Genomic DNA, 24,031 nt, shown 5'->3' on the forward strand with positions numbered 1-24,031 from the left:
AACTGTGCTCACGAGGAGAGGACAGAAGAAGAAGAAAGCTAGTTTGGGTGGGTAAGGAGGGGAATGGGGAGAGGGTGGATCCAGGAGGAGTTAGGAGACAGAGATAAACATGCTCAAAAGTCATTGTATGAATTGTATGAATCAAGAATTAATAATAATTTAAAAAAAAAAACGGGCGTGGTGGTGCACACCTGTAATCCCAGTACTTTGGGAGGCAGAGACAGGTAGATCACTCTGAGTTCAAAACCAGCCTGGTCTACAAAATGAGCCAGGACGGCTATACAGAGAAACCCTGTCTTGAAAAACCAAAAACTAAATGTAAATGTATGTTTTTGTTTTTGTTTGTTTTGCTGCCCTCATGAGGTATGTATCTTCTTGAGGAAGAAAAGTTGAGAGAGAGGGAAGGAGGAAGGAAGAAGAAAGAAAGAGAGAGAGAGAGAGAGAGAGAAGGAGACACACATAGAGAGAGACAAAGATCTGCAGATAAGAAGCTCTGTGCAGATGGCAGAGTCCCACTTACTATTTGCAAGTTTACCTGAAGCCCCAAAATGAGGCGGCTGAACACTCAATGAAGCGCTTGCTGCACAAGCTTGAGTGGCTGGGTTTGAATCCCTAGCACACATGTAAAACTCCAGGCATGCCAGCACATGCCTGCCAGCATAGCACTGGGAGCAGGGCAGGAAGGCACTTTCCTGCCAGGCATATAGTCAGTCAGTGAGGTCTGTGTTCACTGAGAGACCCCATCCTAAGGAATAAGGTGGACAGCAACAGAGGAAGACATCTGATATCAAACTCTGGGTTCCACAGTGGCACACACATTCACACACACACAGCACAGCAGTCACACATGATATATACAATACATACACGACAGACAGACACACACACACACACACACACACACACACGTATGCACACATGGCACAGCACTCACACACATTCCAAGAAGGCTTCTTATTCCAAAACATAGAAAATGAGGCTTTGCCGCTTTGCCTGGCTTCAGTGAAATGTCCAAAACTACTTCATCAAAAGTATGGGTGCCAGGCCTGGTGGCTGATGTCAGCAATGCCATCACTCAGGAGGCTGAAGCAGAACTGTCTGTAACTTAGAGGCCAGCCTCAGAGTGAGATCTTTTCTCAAAGAAATTTAACAAGCAACATATTGGCAAGTCTATATACACAGAGCAGTTTTCCTAGATGGGCTGTCAAAGGGGAAAAGAGAAAAGAGGACATTGGACACCAAGCCACAGCTGGGACATAGTGCCATCTGGGAAGAAGAGAGTTCAGGAGAGGACACAGTTTTGAGGATGCTTGCTGGTCTCAACCATGACTATTTTATATGGCTCAACCCAGTATTCAGCCGTTTGGAGCAGAACCAACCAAAGCAGGACACAGAGCTTCTAGGCTCTGACGGTGCCGTGTGACTCAGTCTCCATTGTTAGCACAGGCTTTGTTCCGAAAGGAACTGTTTCAGGGTGGGAGGGCTTGTTAAGGAGATTCTGTTTCCCCACAACAACCTACAGAGCACTGTCCCCCCCCACCCCCTTCTAGCTGACCTGATTCAGGAGGAACAACTGCCCTGCAGACAGAGACCACTCCTTCTTCAACCAGATGCGACTAGACACTCGAGGAAGAGGTACCTACTGTCCTCATCAACAGCTGGGATCCTCAGTGTGGCCTCTTGGGACTTCCCAAGAGAATTAAAAGATGTCACAGACACACAGTGTGTCTGGCCCGTCAGAAGCAGTTCAAACTGCTGGCCTGTGATGTTGTTTATCTCTGTGAGGTTAGTGCTGTTTTCTGGAAAGTACTGTATGTTGTAGCCAAGTGTTCTCTCCAAGACTGGGGCTCCTCTTGCTTTCTGTATCCAAAGAAAATAAAAGTTATTGCCAATGCCAAGAAGAGAAAGCCACAGAGACAGTGATAAATGGAGAGATGTCAACGTTAGTCATCAGATGCTATAAGCAGGTGGTTATCTTTCCAGCAGGAACAACATTTGTTGTGTGTTGATGTTAACCCTTCAAGTTCCAGAAGAGATTATCTACCTTGGTTATCAACTCTTAACAGAAGTCCAGTTTCATGGGGCCAAGCTGGTATGAGCAAGCCACCTCTGATTTCTTCTAGCTAAAGAGTCAAGGTATTCCCTTCTGAGCCAAAATCAAATTCAGAAGTCATCAAAGGCTGATAGGTAGCTGTGCTTTTATCCCTTAGTTTCTTTATCCTATAGTTGTGTCTTTATCCCATAGTTCCCCTCTAAAGAGAGAGATAGCTGTGTTCTGGGCAAGATGTCCAGTTAGACAATCCAGCTAAAAGGACAAAAATACTCAGGGCTTCCCTGCCATCCCCTTAGCAAGAAGCCCAAAGTGGAACCGTAGAAACTCTGACCCAAATTCTTATTTCTAGCCTTGAACGTAGACCCAACAACCAGATGGTTTGCCTAGGAGTAAGCAAGCTAAGTATTTCTTTGGAATTATGGGGACTCCCTTTTTTTTTTTTTAATATTTACTACTGATTACAACCATACATGGAACAAATGAGTGGATGTGTGGTCAGACAGCGCTTTAACTCACTTTGACCCAGTGTCTTCCTGGTCTGGGAATTTTCCTTTCACAGACTACACAGCAATAAGAGGGCAGCTAGAACCTCTAATGCCTAGACAAGAGGTTCTCTTGTCCCTCTAGACGACTCTTTACCTCTCCCCCTTTATCCTTTGATGACATGTAGTCCATAAATTTTTTTTAAATGCTGGGCTTTACTGGTCTGTTCATTTGCAGTGCTAAAAATCATGCCCAGGGCCTTACCAGTGCTAGGTAAGCACCCTGTCACTAAACCTATCAAATTCACTATTTAAATTACAAGTTGGTGGTTTTAAAGACTGTTTTAATAAGACACATCCTTTACCACTATCAGACTTCAGAGTCTTCTAGTGGATACTTTGCTAAGTAACTTGAATTCTTAAGAAGCCTAGCAGAGTGGTGGTGGTGCAAGCCTTTAATCCCAGTACTGGAGAGGCAAAGGCAGGCGGATCTCTGAGTTTGAGGCAGCCTGGTCTACAGAGTGAGTTCCAGAACAGCCAGGACTACACCTTGTCTACCTTGACTAAACCTTGTCTCAGAAAAAAAAGAAGAAAACCCTCTTTTACTGAGGCACAGAGAAGACCAGTCTTCTAGCAAGAGGTAAGAGGAGGCAGGCCAAGAAGTCTGGCCACTTACTTCCCAGGCTGGCCTAGTGGATTCCTCCATAGTATAGCTAAAACCACACAAGGGTTTGCATTATTATTCACTTTCCTTCCCAAAACACATCAACAGGGTCATCTCTTTCCACATCTCACCACATCTGAGATTAATATTCTCAATGCTATGGCTGGGCTTTCCCATGCCCACACCTCTGGAACCGAGGGTGTAACAAGGAGATGGACAAAGGCAATCTCAACTCTGGAATAATTGATTTGGGAATGTTACTTAGCAAGCCATGGTGATGTCACTCAAAAGGACTTAAGTTGCTGAATTTTAGCAAATAGATTCTGATAGCTCTGGAGGCAAACTAAAGAGTTTTAACAGGGTCTTCCTCTTTGACTTGTTTCCTTCGACCTGTTTCCTTCATTCCCTTTCTGTTTACCTCTTCACTCTCCTTTTCTGTCCCTTCCCCTCTTCCATCTTCTTTTTCTTCTTCTTGTTCTTTTTGTTCTTGTTCTTCATCATCATCATCATCATCTTCTTTGTTCTTCCTTTCCCTTCTTCTCTCCCTGTATCACCTACCATCTTCTCTTCCCTTAGGTCTATGTTTTTACCTTAGAAAGGACCATGTGACCATTCTCTTGCTTTTGTACTCCATACTATCCTAGTATGTAAAGGAACACACATATCCAAATGTGTTGGTAATAGCAAATGACCTGACCCCAGGCAGTTCTGCTCTTGGGGTGTAAGAATGAGGCTGCAGAATTTTATACTGTATTGTAGGGGATGGCACCCAGGGACAGCTTCCTCTGGAAAACCACAGAACATCCTATAGTTGTACTTTATAATTGCCTCAACTATTAGGGATTCAGTCAAAGAAAGCAACCGGGTCTGCATGGTGTACTTGAGCCACTACAGGTAACCTACGGGGAATTTCTGACCTGCACACAACTGTGAGCTCTGAGGCAGCACAGAGCCCTATGGTAGGGAAAGTTAGGAGGTAGAACATCAAGAATCACAGTGTTCCGAGGGGAAAATACCAGAGGTTTTTAACCAGGGGGTAGGGTTAAGTAAGACAAAGGGAGATCACCTGCCACAGCAATAGCACATTCCTGTCTCCGTTCATGTCTGCTGGTCCCAGGACTCTCCACAGGTCCAGGACATGTGGAACTGAAAGAACAAGAGGAAGCTCATGACTGAAAGAAGGGGCGGTAGCAGGAGATGCCTATGCACTGGTCCACTGGGCACCCTGCCCTTGGCAAGGAGATGCTTGCAGAGAGGAGGAAGTCAGCCTTGCAATGACCAACAAGGTCTTCATTCTGTGGTTGAAGGACTGGACTCAACCATATTTCAAACTAAAACTGCTCTTGGTCTGATAACTTAATAATAATATAAGAGGTGCGGGAAGTAAAAGATAATCCACTGGTCACCTACAGTTGGATGGAAATGCACCATCTTATGTCCTCTGAGATTTGATACCTGTGTACATTATTACAATGACTCTTTCATCTGCGACCAGACACATACTAGTAGTACTACTGATGACCAACAATGACAATAGCTAATTTTCATTATGAAATCGGAAATAGGTAGTTTATGAATTGGAAAACAAAAACTCAGGGATTTCTGGGGCGTAGGTCATATGTCTGTCCATCCATCTCAGATCCTGAAAAAGAATGAAGAAAAATAAAACCAGAGGAAATGAATGCTCTGATCAGAGCCAAAATTCTCTAGGAGTGATATATTAAGTGTTGATCTGGATTAGTCAGCAAATGGCAGCTAGCTGAACTAGTAATCAGGAGAAATAATAAATTATAATGCTGACAGCAAAGTAAGTTGAGGACAGTGACATGAGGACATACTGGACTGAGAAGCAGGCTAGGCTTGAGACTGAGCCATGAAAACACCAAGAAAGGAAAATGATAGCCACGGCAGGGAGAACTGGATGAGCTACAACCATACTCCAGGTATTAGTTAATCCCCAAACTGCCTGGTGAAAGGTGTGGCTGAGGAATCTGGTAATCTGATAATCTTCGTAAGGATATGAAGCTCATTCTGGTGTTTTCACAGGTAAAGCTCAGCTCGGTCACATCACTGACTATTCCAGCACCATTTGACCACTTCTTACTGTACGTTTCATGTGCTGTTTCATACCTGTCGATATTTGTATTGCTTAAGCAGCTAGAGATGATATCTATAGAATAGATGCCAAAAGCATACAGTTTTAATCAAACATTTTATTTCATTTAGATTGCCATCACTGTGTGTCAGGCTGGTCTTACCACTTGAGCATGAGATTTTTGCCTTTTCTGTGATCTCTCCAGTCATTCCGAGAGCATGGCATTTGAGAGCTGAATCTTGGATGGTCAGGGCACCCACGTGCCCAGTGGCCCAACTGCTCAACTGATTCGTGAAGCTACATCCGTGAAGTGGAGGTTACAGCCTAAGTCAGACACCTCCAATGGAGAACACACATTCAGAGGGTACAGGATGGGTTTCCGAGTTAAACAATAGGCTGAATGTGGCAAAATTGATAGTTCCAAGTTGGTCTCATGGAAACTCAAGCAGGACCAGAGAGGACTAATCTGGGCCACAACTACAGAGACCAGTGTAGGAGTTGGCTATGTGCAGCCTGACTCTTTCTTTCCCTTGTTGTCATTAAAAATGTGACCTACTTTCTTGTGTTATCTCTACCTTCATGTACTTAGTACCATTTTGAAGGTTTGAGATGCATAGCTTCCATTTATCATAGGATTCCTTTGGAGGATATGGTAGTATTTCTTCTAACAGTATAAGGATCTCCTGAGAGTATGAGAGATAAGGTTCTGTATCTCTGGGAACACAATGCTGCTACAGTAACTAAGCCATCTGAGATGCACAGCTCACTCTCTGAGAGTTACGGAGAGGAGACCTGTAGATATTTTTAGGACCAGGTTTCCCAAGAATCCATGAATGTTTTGGCATGTGCCAAAACCTACCAAGGCTAGACCCAGGAAGCCCACACCAGAAGAAGCAGATGAGGAGTAGCAGGAAGTGGCTTACCTTCCTCCATAGTCGTTGCAGTTTCTTCTTTGCTCCAGTTGCTCCAGTATCTTGACTTATTAGTCCTGAATTGCAGAGCTATGACATATTCTGTGAAAGCCTGAAGCCCTGTGAGGTTGCAGACCCGGTCATAACCCTCGAAGTTGACTCCTGACTGTAAGACAAAATAAACTCTAAGCAGAAATAGAGACAGCTTCAGCCTCAGCGTTTTCTTGCTGAGATAATTTATACCTGTGTAAATGCTGATCATGCCCCAAGTCACCACCATGCTCTCCAGTCCCTATTTGGAAACTTGTGGGACAGAGACTCATGTCCACTGCGCTTGAAGGTGCAGCACAGAGCCCAATGACCTGGGGCCACCCAGGCTTTAGCTTAAACCCTGAAGAGATTCTGACACCCAGAAATCTAGCCTCCCAGAAGTTGGGGAGGGGAACGAAGACACGAGTGGCGCCAGGATTAACCTGTATGTTATAGTTAAGTGACCTTGGATAACCTCAATGTCTGTGATGAGCAGAAGGCAGGTTTCTTTTAGACTCTTTCTCTTTAGCCGAGAGTCTACCATTTCTAGCGGCTCTTTGGATGACCATTAGAGCTGCTAAAAATCTTGGCAGCCTAGATGTATAAATTCACACTCTCTTGGGAAGATGAGAGGTCAACAAGTCCATTCCCCTCTCTTAGTGCCAATTTGTCATGGTAAAATGAGGGTTCTGCTTTATTGAAGCTCCAAGAGTCTCTGGATCTAGGCCCTCTGGAGAGACTAAAAATTGAGCTATTCATTTCTAACCATGTCACAGTCTCAACACTAAAACTGGTCAGCTGTTGGTTTATAAAATGGATATCAGCTGGGGATGGTGGCAGCAGCCACACACGCCTTTAACCCCATGGCTCGGGAGGTGGAGGCAGGTGGATCTTTGTAAGTTCTAGTCCAGCGTAGTCTACAAAGGGAGATCCAGGACAGCCAAGGATATAGAGAAAAATTGTATCTCAGAAAAACCAAAGGGGGAAAAACATATATTGAATTAGCACATTGTATCTGCAGGCTGTCCCTTCGTTAGTATGCGCACAGCAAGGTGCTTTGCAGGAGAAGGCCGTCCTATATTTCTTGTATGCATGTAGCAGCTATGAAAGCAAATATGAAATTATGGGTCTTGGGCTGGGCCTCCAGAACATTGGGTGAAGGGAACAAGTGAACTTGGGAGGTACAAAGGAATATTTTTTTTAGCACTAGGACTAGTAAAATAGGAATGGAGCAAGAAACAGAATGCAGAGATTGTGGTAGTTTTGCTGCCAAAGGCCAGGTCCCTTGAAAGTCTCTTCCAAAAAACCTAGGTAGATTCAGTGACCACAGGCTAGTGTTTGGGGGAACAAAACTTGGGCCCCATTGTTATGTGTGACACCCAGTGGGGACAGGGTTGAGATCATTAGGAGGGTCCACTGATAGGAGGTTGGAACGAGCAACGTGGGCTTAGCTGGCCAAGAACTGGAGGCTTGCTTGTGTTTAAAAGTTGAGACGAGAGAGAGAGAGAAGGCATTGACTGTACTTTTCACTTTGCTTCACATCCTCCAGAAGAGCAGGAAAGAAGCCATCTTACTTCAGGGTTAGGAAAGGAGGAGGATGAGTGTTGGATAGGAAGGGTTGGAGCTAGTTCATATTTGTGCCCTTGGAGTTAGACACAGCTTAATAATTATCCAGAAGAGTAGAAGTTCTAGTTTCTTTTTCTTGACGAAATTTACCCCATAAGCTGTACTGACTCAAGGCTCCGTGGAAGGAAGCAGGATAGGTAGTCAGTCGCTCAGCCCAGATATTCTTCACGTGTGCTTTTGCTAAGACATGTGGTATAAACTTGCTGGGATGTGAACGGCTTGGCTTAAAAGTTCATGAACATCACACTGCCTGGCTCCAGGGAAGGGCCCTGGAACTGGCTTACAGAGGCAGTTGGAAGGAACAGACGTAATCATCTCTTTGAACACAAGACAGATAACAACCAACTTTCTTTTCTGAAAGAATTCCAGTGCTTAGGACATCATAGACATTATGTGTATGTGAGCTTGCGCAAGGGAAAAGATCCTATGACAGACACCTAGACAAATCAAAAGCAGGCTGAATGTCATGTTGACTAGATATTATCACAAAGGCCTGGAAAACAAACAACAAATAGAAAAAGGAGAGTCACTGTCCCTGAGTGTCTGCTGGTTTGCCGGGAAGCTCTGAATTAGTCACCACTGTTATGAATGATCAGATGAAATTACAGAAGTTTTCAAATCTGAAGGTCTTGAGCATCAGAAAGCAAGATGGTAATGGTGAGTTTGGAGAAGCAGAATAAAGACTCTAAATAGGCTGAAATGATGGCTGAGACCAACATTCAAGAATGTTCAACATTGAAGAACATTCAACATTGAAGAAATTCAATGGTAATTTAAAAAAAACCACCTGAATTTTTGTTAAGATGCAATAAATCAAAAATAGTGAAATGCATTTTACTAGCAAGTTATGAGGAAATCTGTGCTTGAGATTTTATTGGCTTACTGTTAATTATTGACCATTTTGGTAGCATGAGGGGATCACCAAAATAGAAAGGTGATATCATTTCCACCTATGTTGAAGGCCATGGAAGAACATCTTCTCCACTCTGAGGTTCTTTAAGAACTTTAAACGTAAAAGAAAAGGCTAATAAAAATCTGACAGTATAAAATTCTGTCCATTGGAGTTTATTATCAACTAGAGCCAAGATAGGGAAATGTACATATAAGTAAAAGATGTTAAATAATTCTGGCACGGTGGTGCACACCTGTAATCCCAGCACTCTGAGAGGCAGAGACAGGCAGATTTCTGTGATTTCGAGGCCGACCTGGTCTACAGAGAGAGTTCCAGGACAGCCAAGGCTACACAGTGAAACCCTACCTTGAAAATTAAACAAACAAAAATGTTAAATGTAATACGTGAAAAATTCCCACAAGTCAATCAAAAACCCAAAGAGAAAACAATGCAAAGGCTTAAGTCAGAACTCTGAAGAAGGGATCTAAATGGCTGATGAGCCTTGAAAAGGGGTGCGTTTCATGAACAGTTGGAACAGCTAGTTAAAGCTGTAGTGCCTTTGTGTGTACGCAATGGAAATGTGTAAACTGCCCCATCATGCACCATGAGTGCATCTTAACAGAACAAAACATAGAGAAGTATAAAATGGTCTATAAGCACAGCACTCAGGAGGCTAAGGCAAGAGGAACATTGTGACTCCAGTTTGGGCTACATAATGAGAACCTCTCTCAGCAACTGAAAGGAGCCTGCGCAGTGGTGCACACCTGTAATCCCAGCATTCTGGGAGGCGGAGGCAGGTGGATGGCTGTGGTCCACAAAACCAGTCCAGGACAGCCAAGGCTACACAGAGAAACCCTGTCTCGAGAAAACAGAACAAAAAGGTGACAGGAAGGAAGTAGGGAAAGGAAAGTGGGAGGGAAAGGCAGGCGGGCAGACAAAACTTCCATGTATTCTCCTTCTCTATTCTATTGGATAATTGTTTTTTGAGTGATGCCTTTCAGGGTCTCAGGCAAGACAAAACGAAACAAACGAACACGAAAGGCAGAGAGATGACTGTCATGAAGAAGTGGCTAACTCTAAGGCAACGGTTCCCCTAATGCTGTGACCCCAGCCATAAATTATTTTTGTTGCTACTTGCTACTTCATAACTATAATTTTGCTACTGCTGTGAATCATGTAAATATGTGATCCCCCTAAAAGGTATGCCCCACAGGATGACAATCACTGTGCTGATGGACGGCAGCCATCGGGAATGGGTAAGAGCAGGCTCTGACAGACAGCGTTTCAGGTGGGTTTTTATAAGAATGCTGACTTAATAACAATTTACTGGACACAATGTATATTTTGATCACTTAAAATGTGTTATATATTTCCTAAAAGATTTAAAAATTTGTTTTAAAGTGGCTGAATCTGAAGGCCAACACTGCAATGTATAACCAGGGTATAAGCACAAAACCAAATTCCTATTTCTCCAGGTTGTCTCTATGCTCAGCATACAAAAATGCATATGGTAGAATGGGCTCCTAAGCTAAAAGATACAAATGGAAAATGGGGAAATGAAATAGTCACTATTAATTTTTTTCTGTTTTCCATGTAAAAAGTGAAAAATACAATTCCAGATGAACAAAAGTTGCCAATAAGGCCCTTCTTTAGGTCTACTAGTAGACACAGCATAATGATGAAACTTACCCAGTGGGTACTGTTGATAGTCCTGAACCGAATCATGCACTTTAGGTAATCCAAATGAAGGTTTTCACGAGGTTTCCATTGTATCTGGAACATTTTATTGGAAATTGGATTCACACTTAAAATTATAGGTGGTTCGGTTTTCACTGAAAAAAACAAAACAAAACAAACAAACAATCCTATTCACAGATGCATTAGAAAGGCAGTGAAAAGAGAATGCCACTCTCCCAAGCCCTTGTACCAATGGAAAGAACATGCCCAGCAAAAGGAAGATTGCTCTTATGATTTCACTGCAAATCCGTCATTTACTCAAAGCCTGGCATCATGATGGCAAAACATACAAATACACTCAGTAATGATGACGATGCCATCGTAAGCAAACTGTGGCTCATAGAATAAACTACAATTGAGTGGTTTGTGAAGACACTGCACAGCCGTCTATCAGGCCTGCTTCGCTCGCCCGCTATGGTGAAGAGGGGCCACCAGCAAACGCTGCTCATTTTCCTCGCACACTGCAGACATCATGGCCCTCCATTTCTTTCCTTGAAACTATGTATTTTAGTCAAGCACGGTAGCTTTCCTTTATAAACCCGGAACATGAGGACTGAGGCAGGAAGACTGAACCGACTTCTGGATGACCCAGAGCTAGAGCTTGGCTTACACAAATAAATACAATTTTCTTTAAAAGTCCTAAAGCAAAACAATATTTTAGTTTCAAATAAAAAAATGTCACTCATTTTTCTCCTTAGGTCCCTATAGTAGAAGTTTGGACCTCACCAGTGGCTTCTGGGAGGCTGTAGAACTTTAAAGGGGTGAGGCATAGGAGGAAGTCTGGAGGCCACTTGGCATTTACCCTTGAAGGGGACAGCAGAGCCCTGACCCCTTCCTCTCTCTTCTATTTTATTCTCCAGCCGTGAATTAAACAGCTTTGATGCAATGGGGCCAGTTGGCATAGACTGACACCTCTTAAACCGTGAGTGAAAACAAACCTTTTCTCCTTATAAGTTCTCTAGATAAGTGTTACAGTAACATAAAGCCGATGGACACAGTTAACGCCGTATGAGAAAACGAACTCAGGAGCCTAGAGGCACGGCTTGGTGGTAAGGGCGCGGAGTGCCACTGCAGAGGGGCCAAGTTCAGTTCCCAGCACTGGTATCAGCTCACACACAGCTTTGGCCTCAGTTCCAGGAGTGCTCACCACCTCTGGCCTCTACAAGCACCTGAACTCATGTGCATATACTCACACTCATAATTCGAATTAATAAAAAGCCACCTTTTAAAAAGTGAGCTCAAAAAGAGGATCCAGACAGTCCTGATGAAACCTGATAGGCTAGGGTCAGACATTAGGGGAGGAGGACCTCCCCTATCAGCGACCTAGGGGTGGGACATAGGAGGAGAAGGAGGAGGGAGGGTGGGTCCGGGAGGAGATGAGGGAGGGGGCTACAGCTGGGATACAAAGTGAAGAAATTATAATTAATAATAATAATAATAAAGAAAAAATTTCAAAGTGAGCGCAATAAGCCAGGCATGGAAGTACATGCTTATAATCCTAGCACTTGAGACGTGGAGGTCATAAGAATCAGGGGTTCAAACTTAGTCTTGGCTCTATAGTGTGAAGCCAGCCTGTCCCAAAACACTAAAATCAAACAAACAAAACAATTACTTAGAATGAACTAACTATAAAAATGTAGCAGTTTATAAACCTTAGAAGAAAACACAACAATAAATTAAGGTTGGTAATGAATGGTTTCTTTCTTAGATTCGATACCTGAAGTATGAGCGATAAAAGAGAAACAGTTGCATTGATTTCCTCAAGCTTATTTTGCTGTCTAAAGAGACACCATCAAGAAATTTAAAAGATCACTCGAACAAAGAGAGAAAATATTTGTAAATCTACTCCAAATATAAAGAAAACTTTAAAACTCGATATAGCTCAGAAGGTGGAGGAATCAGTGGGAACAGGAAGGGGTCAAGAAAGAGTAATGGGGGTAAATATAATCAGAATATATTTTTATGTGTGTGAAAAGTCATTATGAAAGCCATTGCTAACTGTAATTATTATAGCTAATAAAATGCTTTTAAAAGATGGTAAAAGCTAAGTGGTGGTGGCGCACACCTTTAATCCCAGCACTTGGGAAGCAGAGGCAGGCGGATCTCTGAGTTCAAGGCCAGCCTGGTCTACAGAGTGAATACCAGGATAGCCAAGGTTACACAGAGCAACTCAGCCTCGAAACAACAACAAAAAAGACAATAAATGAAACATTAGTCATTGCAGATGCCCCAGTGTGAATTAGGACCACAATGAGATCTCACTTCACACTCACCAGAACAACGGTAAGAGGGACAAGATATATCAGAGAAGCTATAGGGAACCTGGAACCTTTATAAACAGCCAGTGAGAAGGGTAAATGGTACAGCCACTCTGACAATGTTTGGTAAATCTTCAAGAAACTACCACATGACCACAGTAGGTATAGATCTGAGAGAATTTAACATATTTTCAAGCAAAAGTCTACACAAATATTCACAGATTCAGTACCCATACTAATCAAAAAGTAGAAAAACCTAAAATATATTAACTGACAAATGGATAAACATAATACAATATATCCATCCCAAGGTACACAATTCAACCACAAAAATGGAATAGAGTCCTAATACATGACAGACCTTGAAAATATTATAGAAGCCAGATTTTTTTAAAGGCCACATATTATATTATTCTATTTACACGAAATGTTCCTAACAGGTAAATCCATAGGAATAATAAAACAGGTTTGAAGTTTCTGGATGTTAGAGGAAAAAGTAGAAATGACTGGGGGCTTGCTGTTGATAAATATGGCGTGTCTTGACTACATTGAACTTAATCCTATTCCTGAATTAGTGGTGATATTTGCACGGCCTTGTGCCTGTAGTGAATCCACTGAGTTGCTTACTTTAGTGTTTTGAATTTATAGTACATTAATTGTATTTAAATAAATAGTTCCTTTCAATTTTATGGTAAAAAATGACTTCTCAAAAAAGTTTGAAAGAACGCAATTGGCGGGCACTTTTTTTTTTAAAGTAAGAGTTGTTCTTCTCCTTCATGAGCAATGATGACATTTATTCCTCTGAGAACCATTTATGTCACACTCTGCAAGAGAGACCGGTGGTCAGCCACATCCCTCTACTTGTCATTCTTTTTTTCCTTCCTTCCTTCTCCTCCCTTCTTTTTTGCCTTTCTATCCTCTCCCTTTTATAGGCCCACGGTTTTTACCTATTAGTCCCTTAGACTCGGAGTCTGCATTTGAACCTAAAGATTCCTGAATGAGGGGAAGGAAGGGGGAGAGAGTTACTCCATGCCACTGCACAGACACCATCAGCCACTTACCTATGGCTTCTAAATCCCAGTGTGTGAGATCAGACTTGACTTTACCGTCTCCATTTTGAGCTTCCACTTCAACATCGCAGTTATCGGGGGGTAATGTTACCGAGGGGGGGAAAGAATATGAAGACTTCGTGGTATAATCAGTGTGATTTCTTTTTCCAAAGGAGCTTTGAAAGGAAAAGGAATTCAATGAATTCGGTACAGAAGTCTAAAAACAAAATCACACTTATGTGGGTTAAGCAGCATTTGTCAGTTTTGCTCCGGGTTTCTCTCGGGAATTGTATCTGGATTTGGTGCGCTTGCCAAGGATACCAGCTGCCTGCCTGCCTGAGATGCTGTGAGCTGCACAGACCTCCTGGAGACGCCACAGACCATGAGACACGGTGCATGCCCCATTGCTCAATGTCCACGTTGTAATCAGCCCTGTAGACCACATGACAATGGATCCCTACTTTAAGAAATAATCAACATATCATTCAAATTCCAGAGTAGGATCAGAATATTGAAGCTAGAGCCTTAAGAATTTATTTTTTGCAAGCCAATCGGTAGTGCCTTTAAATCCAGCACTCAGGAGGCAGAGGCAGGCTGATCTCTGTGAGTTCGAAGCCAGTCTGCTACACAGAGTGAGTTTCAGGACAGCCAGGGCTATGCAAAAAAAATCTTGTCTCCAGAAAAAAAAATTCTTTGAAAACATCAGAGGATTTGCTAAACAAATTATTATAAATATAAATAATATTTAAAATACTCTGTCTTCTAATTTGGGATGTACAGAATAATCACCATTTTATAAAAACATTTATTTATGTGATTTGTCAGAGCTGCTTGGAAAGTTCCTGATAAAAATGTTTAAACAGTTGTCTTTTGATTATGTATTTTAAAATTTGTATGTTTAGAACTGAATTATTTTATCATTTGTGTATATTATTTTAATAACTCATTAAGATAGCTATGCATACAGATAGGTAATAGATAAAAGATAGATTTGAGGGATGACAAACAGATGACAGATAGAGGATAGATAGACTGGTGATTTGAATGAAAATGCCCCACATAGGTTCATATGGAAAAGATGAGGAGGTGTGGCCTTGATGGAGGAGGTGTGTCGTGGGAGAGGGGGGCTTTGAGGCCCAATGTATGTGTGTCCTCTCTCTCTCTTTATCTCTCTTTCTCCCACACCGCTCTCCCTGCTTTCCCCCCTCCTTCCTGTCTCCCCCTCCTTCTCTGCTTACTGTTCATGTGGATCAGGATGTAAGGGCCTCAGCTGCTGCTCCAGGGACAAGCCTATCTGCTTCCTAGCATGGTGATACTGGACTAATCCTGACGCTGTAAGCAAGCTCCCAGTTAAATGCTCTCTTTCATAAGAGTTGCTTTGGTCGTGGGTCTCCTCACAGCAACAGGGCAATAATTAAGACAGGAGATAATAGATAATGATCAGTGATTGATAGACCTTCTCAAGCTGTTATCCTCACATGGAATCAGGTGTGTGAGTGTCCGAATACAACCCAGGAAGGGATTCGTGTGAGGAGAGTTCTGAGTGCTTGTGAGACCCTCGGGGGAAACGAGGCGAGAGCCTTGTGACCTCAGCTTCTTCAAAACACAGAATTGTTCTTGGTTAGTGTTTTCATGCTCCTGCTCAGTGCAGCAGGTAGGAGTGGGTTTACTTCAGGTTACTCATTCATTATTGCTTGCTGTTCTCATTCAATTAATTATCTAAATTGTCCTTTGTATGCCTCTATGAAAAAACATAGTTTTGCCACTTGTGGCTTGTCCTTGTCATTGCATTCAGCTTGAACTCATGAGAAATTTACTCATGTGACTTTTCTTAAACCCTAGAGCGTAAATTGTCTGATGCTCTGAATAAAAGTGGCTATTGCATGAGACTTAGTCCACCTCACTTATCCGCTCCAGGCTCCCAGGTGCCACCCTCTCTAGAGCAGTGTCAGGTGGACAGTGTCAGGGGGACACAGCTTATGTGATCCTGAGGTTGTGGACACAGAGCAGAACGGAGCAGGAGGCTCAGCTTGCAAGTTGTGCTAGGGAGAAAAAGAGCTTAGACATGGAATCTGAGGATCAGAAGGGACCTTGAGGGTTTTTATGCAAAGATGGCCCCTGGGGTAGTATTGTGTCATGGTCTGTGCACAGGCACAGGTCTGTATAGGGTGAAATACGTAAACCCACATATAGTACTCTATAAATGGCAAGTGAACAGGAAGTGTGGGCTGTGACAGCTGCTAGTGCTGTGATCAATGTTTGTGGGTATTCACGCCATCGTCTTTGAGTGGCATCCCCTCTCTTCTTGTCCAGATCTTTTTGAAGTCTCAACTTAAAAACTTCCTGCATGAGGCCATCCCCAAGTTCTCTCTCTTCCCCAGGGGGAGGATTCGTTCTTTTCTTCTATTGTAAACATAAAGTAGACTTCCTTTTCAGTGCACACCCATGTGAACACACATACACATGACAACTTTGTAACAATTGGCTCTCTGTTCGAAAAAGACAAAACTCCATCTCATAATGATTTCCAGCCTGAATACCGAATACTTTTTTCTTTGGTTTTGGGAGACAGGATTTCTATGTGTGGCCTTGGCTGTCCTGGACTCTTTCTGTAAACCAGGCTGACCTTGAACTCACAGAGATCTGCCTGCCTCTGCCTCCTTTGAGTGCTGGCATTACAGGTGGGCACCATCGCGCCTGGCATGAATACTTTTATATGGGAACAACATGAAGAAACAGTTTCATTAACTTTTAAAAAAAATTAAAAACTTGTACATGCTAAAACATTTGGCTTAAGGTTAGAACTGTAATTTTTAGGTGATAAATTTTTTATTCTAGTGGAAATGTAATCAAAAGGGATGTTTGAGGCAGTGAAAAAAAATTTAGCAACCACTGAACTGACAACAGTCCCATAAGAATCACCTAAGACTGATTCTTAGGCTCTAGGCCATAGTCATTCTGTCTGGATCAATGAAGAAAAGCAGGGTACAGAGAGAAGAGGAATCTGACCAGATACGGTAAATGAAGACTCTCCCACTGTGCTCCTGCCTGGAGACCATCCTCAGCCACGCTGGCATCTCTAATGCAGAGAGCCCCATGGCCTACAGTCCTCCCCCAGGAGCTTCAGTCCTGCCTGCATATCTGCAAGGGCCCGGGATGCCACCCAGACACTTGACGGGTGTAGCTGCCACCCACAAGTTGTCATTGAGAAATGTCACTCTTCCTCAGTGACTTGACTGCAGGGGTGAATAAAGAGCCCACCTCCACCACCATCCCCCCTCCTGCTCAGGGCGCGCACACACACACACACACACACACACACACACACACACACACACACACACACACACAGTTCCCACACTTACTATGTCATCCTCACAGTGTAGCTGGTGCCATTGGTTTCCTCTGGATTCCAAGTGCAAGTCATACGTTTGTCAAAGTATAAGATGCAGGAGATGTTTTCTGGCTTAGCTGGCAGAACTAGGGAGAAGTCACAGAAACACTTTAGTACACGAGAGCCATTGCTAGTACTAGGTAGTTTAATCAGAGTCGTCCAAACGGCATTTGCTGCACAGGGGAGATTCTCCTAATCCAACCTTCCTAACGCTGCCACCCTTTAACACAGTTCCTCATGTTGTGGTGACCCCCAACCATAAAATTATTTCATTGCTACTTTATAACTGTGGTTTTGCTGCTGTTATGAATTGCAGTGAAAATATCTGATATGCAGGCTAGCTGAAGTAACCCTTGTGGAAGAGGTCACCATGGAAGAGGTTGAGAATCACCGTCCTGATCAGACTCAGGAATAAGCCTGTTACTTGAGTTATTCCCTTTGAAGAGATAAATGTCTACTTTAAAATAATAATATATTTTAGAGTCCTAATAAAAACAAACACTTAGTAGCAAAAGCAATTTAAAGTAAACATTAGATACAGGTAAACTACTAAGCGAGGCATCAAACAAGCGACTTGGAAAAACTGGGTTACGATTTATGGACGTAAGAAAAATTCAAAAATGCTGATTTACACTACACCTTTGTGTGTGATGTCTGCACGTCTGCAGCTGATGGTGTTGGTAGTTCCCTACTGAACAAGAAAACACATACTGTTTTGTCATCCAGAACAAAAGTCTAGTGGCAAAAGACGTCCCTAAGTGGTAGAATTTACATATTCATAAAAGTAGTGACAATGAATGATGTTGTCAGAATATGATCCAAGAATGCAGCTGTATAAGGAGAATTCTGAGTGCTGTGAGAAAATTTCAAGAAAACAAGTCTTAGCTGGGTGCAGTGGCACAGGCTGCCTGTAAACCAAGAACTCTGGGAGGCAGAGGCAGTCAGATCTCTGAGTTTGAGGCCAGCCTGGTCAATAAAAGTGAGTTCAGGACAGCCAAGGCTTCACAGAGAAACCCTGTCTTAAAAAGAAAAGAGAGAGAGAGAGAGAAGGAAGGAAGGAAGGAAGGAAGGAAGGAAGGAAGGAAGGAAGGAAGGAAGTCTTGTAACCTTCCTTTCTTCAAAGCATGGAATTGTTCTTGGAATGTGTTTTTTTTTTTTTTTTTTTTTTTTTTTTGTGCTTCTCCCAAGTATGGCATTTAGGAGAGAGCTTACTTTAGACTATTCATTACAACTTGCTACTTGTTTACATGCCTCTATGGAAAAACATGTTTTTGCCATGTGTGGCTTGTCCTTGTGATTGTATGCTTTAGTCATGGGGCCCTTCTTAACCTTCAGAGTATAAATTGTCTGACACTCCAAATAAAGTTAGCTCTTACATGAGACTTTAGTTAGCTCACTTAGTGCCTCCATTCTCCCAGGTCCCACAGCATCTAGGGTGATGACATTGGATATTAATTTTTAGAATTTGATTTCATCATGAAAATAGTCAACAAACTGTGGAAACAGAATCATTGCCTTTGACTTTGAATTTTTACATTTTACTTCAGTTGTAGATAGCATGAAATATAAAATACCAATGTCACAATTTCTAGGTTAAAGTAGAGATTAGATTTGATTAATGGCATAAATTAACCATTAGTTCTTACTATTTAGAATAAGTGCCATATTTTCTTTTTTGAAAATTTGATTTTTAGCATATATGGATTCCTTTGTAATCTTGTACAGTATTGTTTTGGGTAGGGATTTTTGCATCTACAGATATTATCCTGAGGAGTGGGTTTATCAGCTACACCAGGTGGCATGGATTTTTAACACGTATACAAATACAAGAGCTGAGGGAAGTTTTATACTAAGGACGATGTTCAACTGACTAACGTCTTTTGAATGTTTGACAAGATAATAGTCTCTAAGAGAAGGTATATTTCAGAGAGGAAATCAACTCAAGTTATGATCACATTTTAACCAAAGCTTTAATGCTTCCTAAAAAGGAAGTCCCTACTTAACAAGAGATAGAGAAGGCTGGTTGTGGAGATGGCTCAGTGAGCAGGAGGACTTTCTGTATAACGAGAACCTGCTTCAGTTGCCCAGCAGCTACGTAAGAAGGTGGATAGGCCCACCAGTGTGCCTGCAAGCCAGCACTGTGGGGAAAGGAGGATTGCTGGGCCCTGCTGGCCATCAGCCTAGCTCACGGTCTCATGATGAGAGACCCGAAGGGAATTAGGCGGAGAGTGAAAGAGCAGGACATCCAATATTCTCTTCTGGCCTTGGTACGGGCACCTGCACGTGCATACAGCACTTCCCACAAGCACACACATACATGCTCATAGTAGAGAAAGGTGGGCTTGGAAAGGAGGAAGAGGCATTGGTGGTAGCAGCAACCCATCCCTTCTAGCGAGGAACAACTGAAGAGAAGGTGATTGGAATGAAAAGAGAGCACAGCAAGATAAACACGCAAATGGGTCCAGCCAGCCACCTGGGCTAACACCCTATTTTACAGGGCTCAGCATGAAAGGGTGGGGGCATCTAGAAGGAGATTTCAGCACTCGACACAAAGTCCAGCAGGGCATCTACATTTTGAGTGGCAGAGGGGAGGCCAGGAGCAACTCTTTGGTGAGCTGCCTATACGTGAGCAGAGCATTCCAGAAGTTAGAATCTCTCCTGTGCTTCAGGAGTAGGAGTGGGCTGAGGATGGATCTGTATTACTAAGCTAGGTCTAGAATTGGGATGAATAGTTTTGTATACAGGTGGACTTCCGGACTAGACAGCTTGATGCGGATGGTGGTCAGTGGTCAGGTAAAGCCAGCCTACCCACAATGGCTGACAGAGAAGAGACTGGACAATACCAGCTGGGCCAGGGAAGCCCAGCAGAGCATAAGGACCCATTTCGACAGACACTGGTGCTATACAAACCCTACTCTAATGGCCAGACACCATCAGAAGAAAGAGCAAGAGAATAGTAGCAATCTTGAAAGTAGAAGGTTTTACCCCAGAAAGACTGAGTTAACCCAAAGTCACTGGGAACCAGAAAAAAGAGAGATAGAGTTAATGAATTTAAGGCCTACTCAGCCCCTCCTTTATTTCTGAATTCCTGTCTGACTTTTCTTTCAGTGGACAGGGGACTTTGTTTGATTTAGCTTAATCACAGAAAATAAGGGTGCTCTACTCCTCTGCAATACCTGAACAATACTATGTGTATTTTAACTCTGCCTGAGGTATTATCTTTACTGGGAAGGCAGCAGTAAAGGGCTCCAGGCTGAGTGGCATTCATCCTTTTATTTAGATTTTAGCGTTTATGATTTTTTTTTAAAGATTTATTTATTTATACAGTATTTTGCCTGCATGTGTGCCTGAAAGCCAGAAGAGGGCACAAGACCTCATTATTGATGGTGCCGGGAATGGAACTAACCGTTCTCCAGCCCAGCATTTATGATTTTTAAAGGGCTTTAGAAACAAATGTTTGTATATATACTTACTTATATATTTGTTCTATAATATGTACATGCACAAATATGTATAATATGTACATCCACAAAGGAGCCCCTGAAGAGTGACCAAGAGGCTGAGGACCTCTATATTAGCACTCAGTGGTATGGATATAGAGCTCCTTCCTACAAGCTCTGTATCCATACACTCAGCAGATAAGTAAGAATTTCTTTTAAGTTTGTTTGGCTTTTGTGTTTTTCAAGATAGGGTTACTCTGTGTGGCCTTAGCTCTCTTGGATTTGCTTTGTAGACCAGGCTGGCCTTAAATTCACAGAGACCGCCTGCCTCTGCCTCCCTGAGTGCTGGGATTAAAGACGTGTGCCACCACTCTTGGCTCAGTAAGAATTCCTACTTTCACACCTCCAAAACCATGATAAAGGTGTTAACCTACACATTTAGATGCATAACAAGACCAAAATGAACAGGACTAGAGCCAAGTAACAGAGCATGTTACATGGAGGTTATAAGGTGCACAATTAATACATGCCACAAAAGGCCCGCACAATTTAAAACATCCCAGGGAGACCTTGGGACAGCAAACAGGATATTTCTTAAGAGGTTGAACATTTCACAAATGCAACAGGGAAAATTTCAGAGAAGAGGAACTAAGGCCCATCCAAAAATTCCCAAGAGAAATGACTCATTCACTGACTGATTCACTCCCTCTCTCCGTGACCCAAAGAGAATAGTGGCATATGTGTACGTGTATGTATGTTTGCTGCGTGTGGTGTGCATAGGGTTGGTGTGTGTGGCATACAGGGCTTCTCTTCTCTCTGCAAGCCCTCTGTCTTCCCATCCAGCTCTCCCCAGGTCTGATCTCCATCCTCATTCCTCTGAGATCACTCCCCTCTCAATGTCCTTAGTCCTCAGAGAAATGCAAATCAAAACAACTCTGAGATTCCATCTTATATCCATTAGAATGTCTGAGACCTGATAGGCTAGGGTCAGATGGAAGGGAGGAGGACCTCCCCTATCAGTGGACTAGGGGAGGGGTATAGGGGGAGAAGGGGAGGTGGGATTAGGAAGGGATGACGGAGGAGGCTACAGCTGGGATACAAAGTAAATAAATTATAATTAATAAAATATGTTTGGGGCTGGAGAGATGGCTCGGAGGTTAAGAGCAATGGCTGTTCTTCTAAAGGTCCTGATTTCAATTCCCAGCAACCACATGGTAGCTTACAACCATCTATAACAAGATCGAGTGCCCTCTTCTGCCCTGCAGGCACACATGCAGGCAGAATACTGTATACATAATAAATAGATTAAAAAAAACACTGAAAAAAATAAAAATAAAAAATGTTTTACCAAAAAAACCTCTAGTGACAGCACATGCTGGTGAAGATGTGGAGGAAAAGGAACACTCTCCATTGTTAGTGGGAGTGCAAACTTGTACAACCACTTTGGAAATCATTCTGGCACTTTCTCAGAAAACTGGGAATAGCTCTACCTCAAGACCCAGCCATACCACTCTTGGGCATATACCCAAAAGATGGTCTGCCACATGATAAGGACACTTGCTCAACTATGTTCATTGCAGCTTTATTCATAATATCAGAAACTGGAAACAACCTAGATGTCCTTCAACTGAAGAATGATGAAGAAACTGGTACATTTACACAACTATTACTCAGCTATTAAAAACAAGGAGATCATAAAATTTGCAGGTAAATGAATAGAACTAGAAAATATCATCCTGAGTAAGGTAACTCAGAACGAGAAAGACACACATAGTATGTACTCACTTATAGCTAATATTAGCCATACAGTACAGGATAACTATACTACAATTCTCAGATCCAAAGAAGATAAGTAACAAGAAGGACCCAAGGGAAAATGATTAAATCCCTGCTTTTCAATATTCAGCCCACTGTGATTATTTTCAATCTTAATTTTTTAAAAAACACATAGGTTGTAATAAAATAAATTGCTCTTAGGTTGGCATGGCTTAGGTGTGAACAAAACACACCTTTGACATTGGAACAAGAAACTGTCATCTACACGTTTCACTCTTGAGAACCACACAATTGAGTTACAAAAAAAAAAAAAATTCAAAAGCTATCTCACACAGCAAGTTTACAATTTTATGTCAGACTGTACTTATAGATATCCTCGGGCTGTCCACCCCTTTGACATGGTGGTGTGATGCTGTGATCTAGAAATGTACTGAGTCACATTCAGAGCTGTCCTGGAATGCATGTAGCCTGTGGATCACGTGTTGAACATGTCTGAATGCTCTTCACCTTTAGGAGATCATCCCTGCCTTTAAGAATGTGACACATCATCTCTCCAAATTTACACATTTTAGAGTATTCACTTTCTATTGTTGGCACACACATTCAAACTTGTGCCCATGTAAGGGCACACATACATGTACACACACACACACACACATGCACACGCAGACACACACACATTCAAAATGTCACAGATTCTTTTGTTGTTCATCTGTGCATATTCAGAATCCCTTTGTTCCAAAGTTAAAAATTCTTGTCCAAAAACATACAAACTACATGCTCTATAAAAAGCTAACCTACCTGCCAGGCTGAATTTGTAGAGTAGAGAGAACACCCACAGTGCCAAGGTCCACATTGTTCCAGAATTCACACCCAGAGGCTGGAGAAAGAGTTAAAAATATCATCAGTCAGTTAGAGGCTGCTTCTTGTCTCTTTAACATTACTCCAGTGACAGGTTCTAAGCAGTTAGGCAGGAAGGAGCGTTTTATTTCCATCCCATTCCATCCCATCCATGCCATCCTGTCACAATGGCTGGCTGTCACAACACAGATCATTTCTAGTACATCCACTCAACCCCCATTTTAAAGACGTGTACCGGCAACAGGTTTCTCTTTTGTCCTTAGTGCACTGCACTCTGCAACACCCAAAGCAAACCACTACCGAGAACGGGACTGAGAGAGTCTGAAGGTACTATGAATCTGTACAGATCCAAGACCAGTTTCTAGCCTTTGCCTCAGTTACTGAGCACTGGGACAAATGGAATAACCCATAGTTTCCCAGAAATACCATTCTCATTTCATGCCTCCAAACTGTGTTTGTCTACCAGGGCCCTTTTCCATTATGAAATTCTGATACACGATTATTTTGGTTTTGAACCTGATTCTTGCCTTATAACTCCTTCCCCTAAGGCAGGCCACAAAAACTAAAATTTCTCTTTCTGGAGATGAGCCATAGAAATTCTAACAGAAATTCTAATTCTCCCCCCCTTTCTCACTTCTATCTTTTCTTTTTTTCTCTTCTACTCTCCCTCCCTTTCTTACCCCTCCTTTCATCTATTTCTTGCTTTCTCTGTTGAGACAGAGTTTCACACTGTAACTAAGGTTAGCCAAGAGCTTTATGTGGC

General features: G+C 42.5%; 1 protein-coding gene across 1 annotated transcript in view; it reads right to left on the reverse strand.

The window, feature by feature from the left end:
* Il31ra (interleukin 31 receptor A) overlaps positions 1 to 23,281 on the reverse strand; it is a 38,268-nt gene extending 14,987 nt beyond the window's left edge. The window contains exons 1-7 of the mRNA XM_055603486.1: positions 23,209 to 23,281; positions 17,163 to 17,277; positions 13,810 to 13,973; positions 10,439 to 10,585; positions 6,218 to 6,367; positions 4,266 to 4,345; positions 1,644 to 1,860 (exon numbers count right to left, since the gene is read on the reverse strand). Of these exons, the coding sequence (XP_055459461.1) occupies positions 1,644 to 1,860; positions 4,266 to 4,345; positions 6,218 to 6,367; positions 10,439 to 10,585; positions 13,810 to 13,973; positions 17,163 to 17,277; positions 23,209 to 23,263 (928 nt within the window). The 5' untranslated portion in view covers positions 23,264 to 23,281. The remainder of the gene's footprint in view (positions 1 to 1,643; positions 1,861 to 4,265; positions 4,346 to 6,217; positions 6,368 to 10,438; positions 10,586 to 13,809; positions 13,974 to 17,162; positions 17,278 to 23,208) is intronic.
* Between the last annotated feature and the right edge of the window lie 750 nt (positions 23,282 to 24,031).

Source organism: Psammomys obesus, unplaced genomic scaffold (assembly GCF_907164565.1).
Source record: "Psammomys obesus unplaced genomic scaffold, mPsaObe1.curated_primary_1811, whole genome shotgun sequence".
In the NCBI taxonomy this organism is placed as follows: Eukaryota; Metazoa; Chordata; class Mammalia; order Rodentia; family Muridae; genus Psammomys; species Psammomys obesus.